The sequence below is a fragment of the Dicentrarchus labrax genome, unplaced genomic scaffold, assembly GCF_905237075.1.
Source record: "Dicentrarchus labrax unplaced genomic scaffold, dlabrax2021, whole genome shotgun sequence".
Taxonomy (NCBI): Eukaryota; Metazoa; Chordata; class Actinopteri; family Moronidae; genus Dicentrarchus; species Dicentrarchus labrax.
In genome coordinates, this window is record NW_026136719.1 from 4,044,478 (window position 1) to 4,058,073 (window position 13,596).

The following is a 13,596-nucleotide window of genomic DNA, read 5'->3' on the forward strand; positions in this document are numbered from 1 at the left end:
TATATTACAGGACTAAATAATATGTCCTAAATGTCCCTGACGTCCCACCTTCAAACACAACCTCATTTGGCCATCCATGAAAAAGCTACTTACCCCCCCCCACTTTTCTATAGCAATACATACTTCCTACGGGCACTGCACTAGTAATGCCCAAATGTACAGCAGAAATAAACATGTTTACAGCCTGGTACAAAAAACGATTTGGGTCTCTGTAGCTAGATTCCCCGTTCATGACAACTTTACGGTGACGAAAAAAAAGAATTGCTGTTTTGTGCTCTAATGTTACCAAATTGGATCAAAATGGCATTAAATAGGCGGAAATGGCATGTGCCTTTGTGTTTCTGCTCATACACTAATGAGCTAGTGTTTTGGAAATGGCCACATGGTGGCACTAATCTGTACGCAAAGGTAAGGACTTCTTGGATTATGTCCTAACTTTCCACCAGACTTCACTGACCTCACAGACAAACCCGACCGTAGCTTCTTTTTCTTCTCATTTTGATATCGTCTGAACCTCAGCTCTTATCTGTTGTTGGCAGTTTCTTCTCCTGAAGTGAAATCGGATTCCTCCTGATCTCTGAAGATTGTGGGTCAGGTAGTTCAGATTGAATCTGTAATCAGTGCCTGATAATCTGAGCTGGGATTCCCCTTTTCAAAACCTCAGCCCCAGATAATGATTGACTGATCACACAACAACAAACCACAAACACCCGCACAGAGACGTGTTTATTATGTGATTAAATATATCAATATAATGCATATTTTCCCTTGTATTGTAAATCAAATCCCATTTAAATTACACAAATATACTATTTCACCATTAGATATTGCTCACCAGAACTGGAACATATGTAAAATACTGGACTACTCTGAAAAAGGCAAATTCTTGATCTAAATGTAGACAAAAGGGCAACACATTTTAACACACAGCATGTGACGTTGTTATCACTCCCAAATAGTTTAACTGTTTAAATAAATGGACAATAACTAAATCTGTTGGTCACATTGAATGTTTGTTTACATCAGTAATGGTTGTAAATTTTAGACAGGCCTCTACAAAATAAAATGAATAAATAAGTCTAACTCTTCAGTTAAATATATATATATATGAATAAATCTGTATTTTATAAGGTCTAAAATCATGAGCCAAATGCAAAAATACAAAATAAAATTGCACATTCAAGTTTACACGTCACTTAACCAAACAAACCTTGAACATCGGAAGATAATTATTGGGAACCTGTTTGCAAAATGTTGACACAGCCTTGACAGTGACAGTGGCAATCGAAAAAATCCTGCAAAACCAGACAGAGTGGAATTTTGTTTTCATGGCAGCAGAAATATGCACATGCTTTTACAACTGGCCTGAAAAAAAAACTGGTTCAGTGAGGCTGTGGGTGGGGTTCAGATGGGACAAACAACCATAAATAGAAACCAAAGCCAATTACAGAAAAGCATTCATCAGCTTTTCTTCAGTGCAACTATATACTTTTGTTTTTTAAGATTAGATTTTGTGACCTGTGCCTTCATTCAACAGTAGACAGTATAGACAGGAAACCAGTTAAAGGATAATTAAGTGACAACATGCAACTCTTCACAAAAATTACGTCATCATGCATTACATGTGAGACCACTCGCCCACCAGGACACCCCATCATTTTAAAGAGAAGCTCTGTAAAGGATAGGTTCCTAATTTTTCTGTTCTGTTCTCACAACAGCAAAGTGTTCTGCTGCGTCAAACTGATTCAGTTTACAGTTGACTATAGCTTCCTGCTAACTGTAACATTAACTTGGGTACAGCCCATAAGTACCAGTTCAAATCAAATAGAATTCATTTTATTTTGCAGTAAATTCATCTTTTAGAAGTCTTTTACAACAATAGGCTGAGTTTCAAACTAAATATGCACTCTAATTATTTCCAGGATATTTGGTCATTTTAATACATTTCTATGTGTTTCCATAACTGGGAAACTAGTGTCTAAATTTCCAGCCTGACACAGTTTGGAATATATTTTTGCACAGAGGGAGGATTTAGGATGTTTCCCCCATATCTCGTCTATTAAGATTTCTATTTTAACGGCCAGAATGAACAGGGGCAATAATTACTGCAAGCACAATTTCCATGTCATACAGAAAAAAATGTGAACCTATCCTTTAATAAAATAAACAAATAACATGATGTGGCGGAGATGCCTCAGTCTGGGATTAGTTGGCTTTAATTCTCCCAGTCTGAAATAAGAAGCTTGCGGTCTTCTGCTTTTCTCTTCCTGGTGAAGTAAGCAACCATCACAGCCATCACCACCAGGGACACTATGAAGGCGCTGGCGAAGATCAAGGTGCTGGTGTTGGTGTTGAGGATCTCCCTGATTACCCCACCTCCTCCGCTCGATTTGGTGTCTGAGGAAGCTGGTGGAGGAATCGCTGAAAGACAACCGTACAGCAGTTAGAATAGATAGATGGATAGACAGACAGACAGACAGACAGACAGACAGACAGATGGATGGATAGATAGATATGAACCTGTTGTAATGGGTGTTTCTATCTTTTCAATCTTCTCCATCACAACGTTGTTGAAGTTATCATCCACCGCTGCGCTGGGAACACCCTGCCCCACAAACCGCAAAGGACCCTGGATGATGTAGTGGCTGTCGGTCTCCTTGGTCAGCTCTCGCTTGCGTCGTCTGCGGGATGCATCCGTCAGGCAACCCTGAGCACATCTGGAAAAGGAACTGCCAGGCTCACACAGGATGACGGAGCAGGTGATGTACACCTGTAACGGGACAGGTTTTAGTTCAGGGGAGGAAATGTAATTTACCAGGCTGTTTTTGATCTTGTCTTTGGTGATATCAGGAAGGTCTGATCTTTTTTGTTCTGACATGTTATAATGTATCATGGCCTGTGACAGAGTGTTCACTCACTCTTTGCTGTTCGATCCTCTCTAAGGATTTATTTCCACCCAGTTGGTGATTGTTGGAAAGACAATCTGGTGAGTTTTTTTTATTATTTAAGTGTGTTTTACTGGTTTTGTTAGTTGAGTCTACTCAGCTTTACCACCCATTGTTGTGGTCTGAGATGCTGTTTCACATATATAACCTTTAACATTAATTATTATTACCTGATCATAGTTTCCAGTAAATTTGAAGGCTTGGACCTCAAAGTTGAATACAGTTTGGTTAGACGGGTACACCTTAACTGTCTCATCCTGCAGACACCTGGGGGAAAATAAATTGTGACAGATATTGTAGAGATTATTGTTATTATATTCCCAGAGATTACTGAATTTAAACATTTTCATGTTAAAAGGCAGAAGCATTTTTGTGTGTCATCCCAGAAATCATCAGCTCTCACCCGTTCTTGATGAGGTCATAGTAGAGTGTGTTGTCAGGGTTGTCATCAGGAGTTGCTTTGCATGATTCAACAAACAAAGTCACGTTTGGTAACTCCGATTCAGCTTGAATGCCCATATAAACTTTTTCCAACAGCTTGACCTCCACTGGATAGGCGCTGGCCTCCACCTTATTTGTGAAGTTGCCATCGCGGAAGATCTCGAAAGTGTAGCCGAAGCTGCCGAAGCTGGACTCGGTGAAAATGTAGTCAGACTTGTGGAGATTGTAGTAACTGGAGATGCTGATGGTTTTGGGAAACTGGCAAGAGAAATCGATCTTAACAGTCTTCCTTCGGACTATAATCTCACTGGCCAGCTCGAAGGAGTTGATCTCATTCTTGAAAACAAGAAAGTCACCTTTATCCTGTATTTCAGAAAAAATAAAAGTGATAGAAAACACATTAGTGGCTGAGGAGAAAATGAGCAGTTCATGCTTTTCGAGTATTCCTCTCATTGTCCTGTAATTTCCACTATTACCGCTGTTACCTGATCGGCTAAAAAGCGCTCTGATTTGGGTAATGATGTAAATGTTTTTCCACACCTCAGCTTTGGTCCCGCAGGTGCTGAATGACATGGAGGCCATGATGTGAGTCCCGTTGGAGGTGAAAGAGCACGACGGGTCTCTCAGCTTGAGAAAGTTCTCGTCGATGTCAGGCATGGAGGATTTGTCGATGGCCACCTCCATCTTGTTGGGTGAGCATTTAACATTGGCCTTGCCTGTAAATCACATTTCATATTAAATCATATTAACTTCCTCGTTTTTGTCAAAACAACAACAGTGAAAAAATGTGTGGTCATGAGAGTTGCTGTCTTCAACCACCATTGCTGAAGAAAATCTATCGACGAGGTAACGTATTAAGTTTTATTCACCAACTTCCTTCCTCACTTTCTGACGTAAATTACAGATTTCTGTGAGTTTGAACATAGTTGGAAACATTTGGCTTCATTTAAATACACGAATCAACAAAATAACACAATGTAGCTCTATTGACATTTTAAAGCTGAAATGTTACATATTATAACTGAATCAGCTGCTGATCGGCACAAAACTATTAACAAATAATTACTTAATTACTCTTTTTCTGCCCCCTTAAACACACTAAATAGTTCATAAGTAGTCCCTTATTACTATTATGACAAGCAGGGAGTAGAGTTTTTAACACTTTCTGTAATAGTTCATTGATTTTCTTCTTTAACAGATGATTAACAAACCTTGAATGATAGATGCTTGGATCACCATGACAACAACACACCTCATTTCTGATTGGCTGAATGACAAAACAAAGAAAACAGGTTTCAGTGCCAAATGCAAAAACAACAACATCAGCAAATGTAATGATAATGTCACAATGATAACACCTGATGCAGTCATAAATTATAAAATAATAACTGCTTCTCACACATACTTATAAAAAAAACAATCCACTGTCAAACCGTGACTGTTAAAAATCTGTAAACTCTAAATACAGTTTCTGTAACAGTAAAACGCCGTCATATCTCTTGGCAAAAACTTGTTTATTCATGTGATATTTTCATGTGGTTTCTTTTGATGGTAAAAACTTGTATTCATACAGTAAAAGATGGAATAAAACTCCAACTTTAACCATAAAAACAACAGCACTAATATCTGTTTACTGTAATAGTAATTACCGTATTATTAGGGTAAAATACTGGCAACCACAGCAGACAGTTTTTTACCGTAAAAATAACATTTTTATTTCTTTTTCACAGTGTAGTTTAAATACGAACCTACCCTTTGCACAAGGGGTATACAAATAGCTTAAAGTTCTAGCAACATGGCACAGATTTTCTTAACCTGCTTTTTAACCTTCTTTATTCTAGTGGTTATTTATTACTGTTTTTTGTTATCGTTGATGTTTATTGTCCGAGTTGTTTGTAAAATATGTGCAGAGAGGAAAGCCTTGTCTTAAACTGCAAACTAAATCGACCTACAGTCAGAAATAAAGTAACAGATTTTCCTCTTAAATCACGAGACAACACATAAAGAAAGAAAGTGTGAATGTGCAAAAAGGCTACAGAAAAATACAATCTGCTAAATCAATATATATGATATGCTAAATCAGTAAGCGGGACATTATAACACACACGTCTTCATACATGAATATATGAGCACTCACGTTGCGTTTGTCTCTGCTGTGAAGCAGACTGGGATGAATCTGTACAGGTCGCTTTGGTCTGGCGTCCAGCTCAGAGTGACTTCAGCTTTTCCGTTCTGACCATCACTGAACACTTTGGTCATGTTCCGGGGGCCGCTGACCTGGAAGTCGTATATACTTCAGGAAAACAGAGACAGAAACATTAAATAATTATCCTTAACTGGCATGAAAGTTATTACTATCTTCTTTCCAGCCAGAAATGATGTCTTCTCAGTTGCATGCTCATATTACAGGATATGTCTTTAGCCAGGTTGATGTTAAGAAGTTTAAGAAGTAAATACCTGGAATGGGAAGCCTGTGCTTCAGCAGTAAGCTGGAATTTCTGACCCGCAGTGGCATGAAGGATATCGCCATGCGAAGGAGTCTTGGACAAGAACATGGGCTGCACGTTACCGGGTGCACAGTTTGATATTGCAGAAAGGACTGAAACACAGACACAAAGGGTTGTTTCCAGGCTCCAGAATACGTTACAGATAGTTAATAAAATATAAATGTATTACGACAAAGCACTGTTAAAAAAATAAAGAGATATTTACAATGATGTCACAATATTTTGAGAAAGGATATAGTTGCAAATGCGAAAAAGCATTATTATTATAAAGTCAGTATTTTAAGAATAAAATGTAATATTGAGGCGGTAAAGTAGGCGGAACAATATAATGAGAATAAAGTTGTGAAAATAACATCAGAATATTGTTACAACAGGTTACTTTCAGTGTCCCTGTAATGTGTTTCAAATGAGCAAAATTTAAAATATATGTATGTTATATTTTCTCTTAAATTACAACTTTATTATCTAACTTTATGACTTTTTTCCTAAAAAAAAAACCACCTTTATTATAGTAATATTGTAGCATAACTGCAAGGTAGGTTTGACACAATGTAAAGAGGAGCAAGATTTGTTTGTTTGTCCTTTGTAACTCCTGTTTTATGGTCAAAGGGTCCAGCTGTGTTATTCTATCAAATACAGTACATTGTATGTGTTTGTGTCACTCACCCTCCATTGAGAACTGCAGCTTCACTTTGCACAGCGGGGCTGCGCCGTCGGAGGCCGTCCGAGTGGCCGATGTTCCATCTGCGTAGGTCAAAGTGAGGTTTTTGGTGGAAAAGTCCTCCAGCATCAGCTCAAACACGTGGACACCAATGGGGATTTCACCTGTACTTGTCAGTGTGCATGTAGTCTGAAGGGGGAGGGGGTGCACAGAGAGTTAAATGAAGATTATTTAAATGCTTTTGTCTCTTTGAATATTGATCTTGATAGTTATTGATATGAGGCAGCAGCTAACCTCTTGACAGTGGGGAGAAATATTGTAACTTTATAATGTTACTCTTATAAAGGCAACAGCAACTGTTTCTAATCACAACTTTCGAGACTTCTGTCTAACTATCTGGTGCCAGCCAGAAGGGGGGGCACTGAAAGCCTATGGTTGTATCTATCTAAAACCAGAAGCCTTGGGAAACCTTGGGAGGCGTTGGAGTGTGACGCAGTTCTGTTTCACATGAGCTATTATTTAAAAAATATACATTATGGATTTAAATTAATGTAAAATATCAGATGGAAGCATATTATGCACATGTGACTTGTGAGGGGGCAATTGTTTCCACCCCTTGGCGGCGCCACTGGTATTGATCACTTGGATTGAATTACCTCATTGAGGGTAAAGTTTGTGGGAACTGTTGCGTCTTCAGCAAAGCGGCATTTGACTTTATCTGCGTCTGGATCGTGTGCCAGGAGTTGAACCCTGGAAAAACAGTTCTGAGGAACCCTGCATGAAAACACAGTTTAATATTTCAGACATTATTATTATTATTACCAATTTTCATGCATTTAGTGTATTTTTTAAATAAAACATGGTAATTTTGTAAAAATCTTGGCTTTCTTTTTGTTGTTGTTTTTTTTTACATATTTTGACGTTATCAGCAAATACTTCATTACATTCTGAAAAGAAAAACCTCATCCATCCAACCTAACAGTTTCCATTATGTTTCACTGTGACAAGATAATTGACAACAAGACATTCCTCTTACAGTAACTGTGACACACCTTTAAGGCACATTTTGATCAGTGACAATGGAGAAACAAACCCACAACTTCAACTTCACTGAACTTCATTTTTGGTAAGTCACGTCTACTGAGTGTGTTTGGGAGGCAGAGTGGCGGACCACAGTGGCAGCAGCTGATTGCTCGTCAAACAGCTCCGAGCTGCAGCAGGACAAGGCGGCGACAGACTGTAGTGAGAGCAGTTTGGCGTGCAAAGTTCCTAAAGTTCTTTGTGCGTGTTTAATGATGCCATGTAAGTACTTTGTGTGAGACTATCCCTGATCCCACATACTGAGACAATGGGCCTCATGCATGAAGCCATATACAAACAAATCTTCTCTTATTTTTGTCTGTGACAACTGTGAAACTTTAGCTTCCTTGTACAGTATTTAGTTTCTGTGGGAGTTGGTAAAGCTGCATTCAAATAAAATATATTCGTTAAGTCCTTCACATGCTGAAGGCCTTACCTGCACAGTGTATTGTGTGCTGCTGGGTCTGTCACTGTGCTGTTTCTCTGTGTGATTCTGTGTGCAGGTGGTCTGCTCTACCTGCTGAATTCTGTTATGTGATGTAAATATTTTAACGTCAGTCTGAAAAGAAGAGGTTTGTACCGTAAAGAGGACACGGTGGTGGTTACGGGACAGCTGTTGAGGGCGTGCGAGTCAGATCGAGTTCCCAGGTCCAACTCTGCATGAGACGTCCAGTTTGTTTTGCCCTCGACATTCGACACCCAGCAGCAGCCCGCGGCCCTGGACAGGAGAAATGTGTTAACGCTCATAAATATATTGATGCCCACACCTCCCACACCCACACCCGCCTCCCACCTGAATAAAGATGGAGTCACATCAACAGTTTCTAGAACAGTTTGCTTCTCGTACCTATACTACACCTACATATGTAATGGTGAAATACAGTGCAGTTATTTAAGTGCTGTTATTGGTGCCATTAATGCTGCAATTAAAATATATACTGTTATTTTTTTAAATTATTCATTGATCCATTTCTCATCATTATTAAAATGTATTTACTGTTGTTGTTTCTATATATATTCTTGTTATATATTGTAGTATAATGCACATATTTGTGAAACTATATATAACAACATGACCAACTGCAACATAACCCAATTTCCCCCCAGGGATTAAAAAAGTACTCTGATTCTCATAATTAAGCACACATTTAAGGAAGGTGTTTGCACTGTGCTCTACCTGCTGAACTCTGTTGTGTGATGTAAAGATGTAAAGGTTTGTACCATGAATGTTTGTGAACAACTGGAAGGTTAAATGTTTCTTAATGGGTTGAAACAATTCTCCTACTTCTTAATAAAGCGTAATAAACAATGTAAAAACCCTAAGCATCATCACAAAACTGAAAACAGGCTGTTTGTGCAATATAAAACATTTTTTTACAGTGTATCTGTATATGTGTACATGTAGAGGAGCACAACACATTAAAATACAAAATAAACACATCTGATAATACTTAATGTAGAAAATGGTCTCCATGTCTCGCTAAATCAGTTTGATTAGCCATTTATTTTAAGTTTATTGAAGTAGAAAAAAGTCACAATTGAGAAAACAAACAAAAACAAAGTGAGAATGTGGTGAAACAGGAGATTTCCTCATGAAGGGAATCAGCCTCAAAGCGTTTAACAGCTTTTACAGAACCCCACCACAGCTGAACGAGCAAAACATGTCTGTAAATCAGGGCTGTAAATTCAAGCAAAACTGGTAAAACTACCACGTGAAATGCTTTGACACACGGAGATGCACTGTACAGAATATAGCATTATAGCAGCATCATATCATATCATTCCATTTAATAAAATACATTGACCAAAACGCTGAATCTCAGTCACTATTCTGGACTCGGGACAAGAAAGGTGCGTTTTTGATGTTTTGTTGATGTATCAGAAATATGAGGAAGCGATTCAGCTCACTGCAGGTACATCTGATAATTACATTCACTGAATTCAAAGTATTTTAATCGTTCAATCTCAGGCCGTTCTCACAGCAGACATTTTGACTTACTGTACCAGGAAACGCAGGCGAGTCGCACTGGCTACCACTGCCCTCACAATATTAGGTGGAAGATATAGGGGTATACATCGATCTGGATCAATATCAGTGTTCAACGGTCCAATATATCGTGAGTGAAAACACTGATTTATATCGTCATCTTTATCATGTGTGCAAACATAGACACTTGATATAACAAATGTGAGATAAAATAAATGTCAGAGTTCAGCAATAAAATGTTCAAATCTTATTTTAGTTTCTTTTGTGAGTTTATATAAATGTAATTGAGTTAATGGGGATATATGATATCGTCTCATTATCTCTTCTCAGCAGAAGAATTATAATTATAATAGAATATAATACTGTATCGAGAAGAAACTGGTGATTTACACCACACACGTGATAAATAAATTCCTAAAGTCACGTTTCCCTTTGTACAGTATGCAGGGCGGTGGCCAGGAAAATCCAATCCCCCCCCCGGCAGAACCCCGACCATCTGAGACATTCTTTAACTCAATCAACCAAACTCTTTTAAAGTTTCAGTTAGAGCAGATTTTTTACATTTTCTGATCAATATCAAAGCAGGTCCGGCCCCAAGCTACGGAAACGTTGATTCCTCATGAGCCAGAACCCTTAGACCCTCAGGTGGGGCCCTTCTGGCTGTTCTAATCTAAAATCTAAAGGTGACCACACTCTCGCCTATCGAACGACGATAAGAATGACTTATATAGTGACTTCTTTTAAACCACTTCTTAAATCCCATTTTTCTAGACTTGTCTTTATGTGATGTTGTCTTTTTTTACTTTAAACTGTCTATTTTATTTTTTATTTAATGGCTTCCATTCTGCTCCTATTATTGTATTTTTGTATTCTTTGTCTGTAAAAGCACTTTGTGAATTCTGTTTTTAAAAGGTGCTGTATAAATATTATTATTATTATTATTATTATTAATAATAATAATAATTCTATTTAGGAAAACATTGAGCCCTCATAATCTTTAAATGTATTTTACAGCCATTTTGATGAAAAGAAAATTAGCCTCCATATTTCACTGGTTTACTAACGCTGCATTACTGGACAAAAAGGATCTGTACTTGGAAAGGTCCAACACTGAAATGTAATAAGTTATTTTAACTAAACTAAAATTGACTAAAGTTGAAACAGATTACATAAAACATTTTAAGTAACTCAAACTTAATTTTGTTCTTTAAAAAACACTCTTGATTAAGTTATACTGGGTATTGGTTTTCATAGAACAAATAAAAGTGACACAGTTAAGTCACTCAAAGTTACTTTGACTTTCAAAATTGAGGGTTAGGGGTTCAGTTCACTTTCAACAGTTTAATTATTCTGAGTTAAATCAATTTATCTGGTTTTATAAGTTTATGGATCTGGATCCAGATCTGTGTATCATATCATGTAATATATAAAAATATCTCATTGATCCGGTCTGTAATCTTCTCATACTGTCCGAACCTTCGCTGAATGAACATATCACCCCCTTGGACTGCACCGTATTTTCATTTATTCCTCCTAATTTTCTCCCACAACTTTCTGATGTAATCTCGTCTTCAAACAGCCGCCAACAGGACTGCTGCCTGATTGGACTAAGACCGAGGAGATGGTTTCCTGTGAGCTTACCTCAGAGAAAGGGTGGTTTTATTAGTTGAGACGGTTGCTGTTGTTTGGCCTTCGGACTGGCACCACAGCTTCTGGCCCAAGGAATCCTGGTCCGTTTGCAGGACGCTTGACATACTGAAGCCTGTGCACACCCCGCCGTCACATGTGTAGGATGACTGGTTGACACAGCTGTCTCTGCCATTCTGTCTGTGATCGAAGGTCACCTACAGGATTTGGGGGGAAAAACATTATTAGCAATAGTTTAAAAGCACTTTAAGTTTCCTGACAGTGAAATACAGAAAGAACATTCATGTTTTTTGTGAAACTTCCAGACCATAACGCCGCTGTAGAGCAGGTATGAATGATATGCAGGTTGAGGAGCACAGCTTCAGTTCTTCCTACGTGGCTGTAGATTCCTTAAATCAGTAATACTACTGATGCCTTACTCTATTCTTACACTTTTACACATTTTCTCTTAAAACAACTTAAATCCTTCCAGGCATAACTTATTAGATTAGTTTTAAAACTCTGGTGTGCATCCAATGTTGTGATTCTTTCTTCTGTTCTATTTGACCAAATATAAACCTTTAAAAGCAGATAATTAAATAACAATAAACGTACCGTAAATGTCCCATCCGCCTTCTTGTGTGGAGTCTTGAAATTGATGCTGTCTCCATAAAAGCTCTGAGTGGAAGCGAACCCACAGAGTGCGAACAGCAGCAGGAGAACTGCACCTGCCTCCATGGTGAATCTGTGTGTGTGAAAGCTTGTTCAGTCAGTTTTAATCTCTGAGATGTGAGAGGCGGTTCACCTGGAATTCACCCGACAGGACGAACCAGATCTGTGCCGAACTTTACAATTTATGTCTTTGAAAAAAAAACAAAGACATAGTTGAGAACTTAAGCCTTAAGTCTAAGATCTTTAAGTAGCCAGAGAGCAGATTCTGTGTTGGAGGACATTTTGGCATTTTGTTTGCCTACTGACTTAAATCCTCTGGTTTAGGTTACAGGTTTTAAGTCAGTCCTAACACTTAATTGGTATGACCCACATTCACTGATTTAATGGATGGACATTGTGTGAAGTGATGACTGTCAAGTCCAAAAGAATTCATCTGTTGAACAGGGACCCCTTTACCATCAGTGAGTAAACTGACATCTTTTATGGATATTTCATATTATATTCAATGATTAACAATAACAGTTCATTTGAGCAGATTATTTCCTGTTAATAATGCATTAAAGACTAATTGTTCTGATATTTTTAGAAACGTTTGATCAGTTTTCTGTCTGTATTATGTAAATTTTAACAACTATTAGTTCTTTGGTTGTTTTAACTTTTCTAACGCAGGACGAGGCTGTTTATCTCTGTAGATATATCTTGTGTTCAGGTAGATAAAAACGTCTCATTCCAAGCTAACAAAACATAAAGATTCTTATTTTCAGGTGATTATACGTTAATGAAAATCACTGGACCTTTAAAGAATAATATAAACTTTAAAAATAACAATCTGTTAATCTGTTAAAATCAAGAAGGCCTTGTGAAGATTTTGGGGTCCCTAATGGAGGCCCTGATCCACAGGTTGGGAACCACTGCTTTAGAGTCACAGTTAGTCTTTTATGTACGCCTTTCCTCCTCCCCATCACCGCCCAGTCTCCACAGATTCATCAGCTTCATCATTTAACCAGCCTGTCAGCCTCGGCAGATTATTATTACTTCCCGATATATTTTTATTACATACTTGGGACAGCCGTGCTTACCTGAGGTGATGGTACTCAATAAAAAACACTGTCACAAATGTTTTAATCATCGCTGGGAAGTAATACAAATACTTCATTACTGTACTTTATTTATTAACTTTATTTTCAATACAACTGTTCATTCCCTAAACTTTACACAAATATCTATAATTTCTACTTCAAAACAGGCTTCTTACTTTAGTTTAAATACATCTGAGGTGAATTATTGATTTTTTTATTCATATTTTACATCATTGCACATCTTCCATCAACACCGGTGCATATCAGGCAGGACAGACCCAAGTCAGGGTTATAAATTCAAATATACATTTAATATATTACTGCTGATTGCATTTGAACCGTAAGCTGATAAACTTTGTAAGCTTTGCATACTTTTCTAATTTTCTCTATCAGCTTTTTACTATATGAGAGATTATTTGAACATGAGGATCAGATTTCTGTATTTATTACCAATAATAACAATATTAATACATTTCTTTAATAGAGTGCTTTCCATGGCACTCAAAGACACTTCACATAACATATGTTCACGTTTTCGTCCATGTTCTTGTCATTGTTTTAAAGTGGGCAGGGCTCAATTGAAAAACACTGACGTAAC

The 13,596-nt window shown here is 37.7% G+C and overlaps 1 protein-coding gene across 1 annotated transcript; it reads right to left on the minus strand.

The window, feature by feature from the left end:
* Nucleotides 1-709: 709 nt before the first annotated feature.
* Nucleotides 710-12,030, minus strand: LOC127351328 (uncharacterized). The gene is made up of 13 exons (XM_051378783.1): nucleotides 11,863-12,030; nucleotides 11,263-11,465; nucleotides 8,215-8,352; nucleotides 7,211-7,328; nucleotides 6,560-6,743; nucleotides 5,844-5,985; nucleotides 5,524-5,679; nucleotides 4,598-4,653; nucleotides 3,927-4,102; nucleotides 3,349-3,749; nucleotides 3,116-3,212; nucleotides 2,521-2,770; nucleotides 710-2,421 (listed from the first exon to the last, which is right to left on the minus strand). The coding sequence occupies exons 1-13, from the start codon at nucleotides 11,983-11,985 to the stop codon at nucleotides 2,216-2,218; spliced, it is 2,250 nt and encodes a 749-aa protein (XP_051234743.1). The 5' UTR covers nucleotides 11,986-12,030; the 3' UTR covers nucleotides 710-2,215.
* Between the last annotated feature and the right edge of the window lie 1,566 nt (nucleotides 12,031-13,596).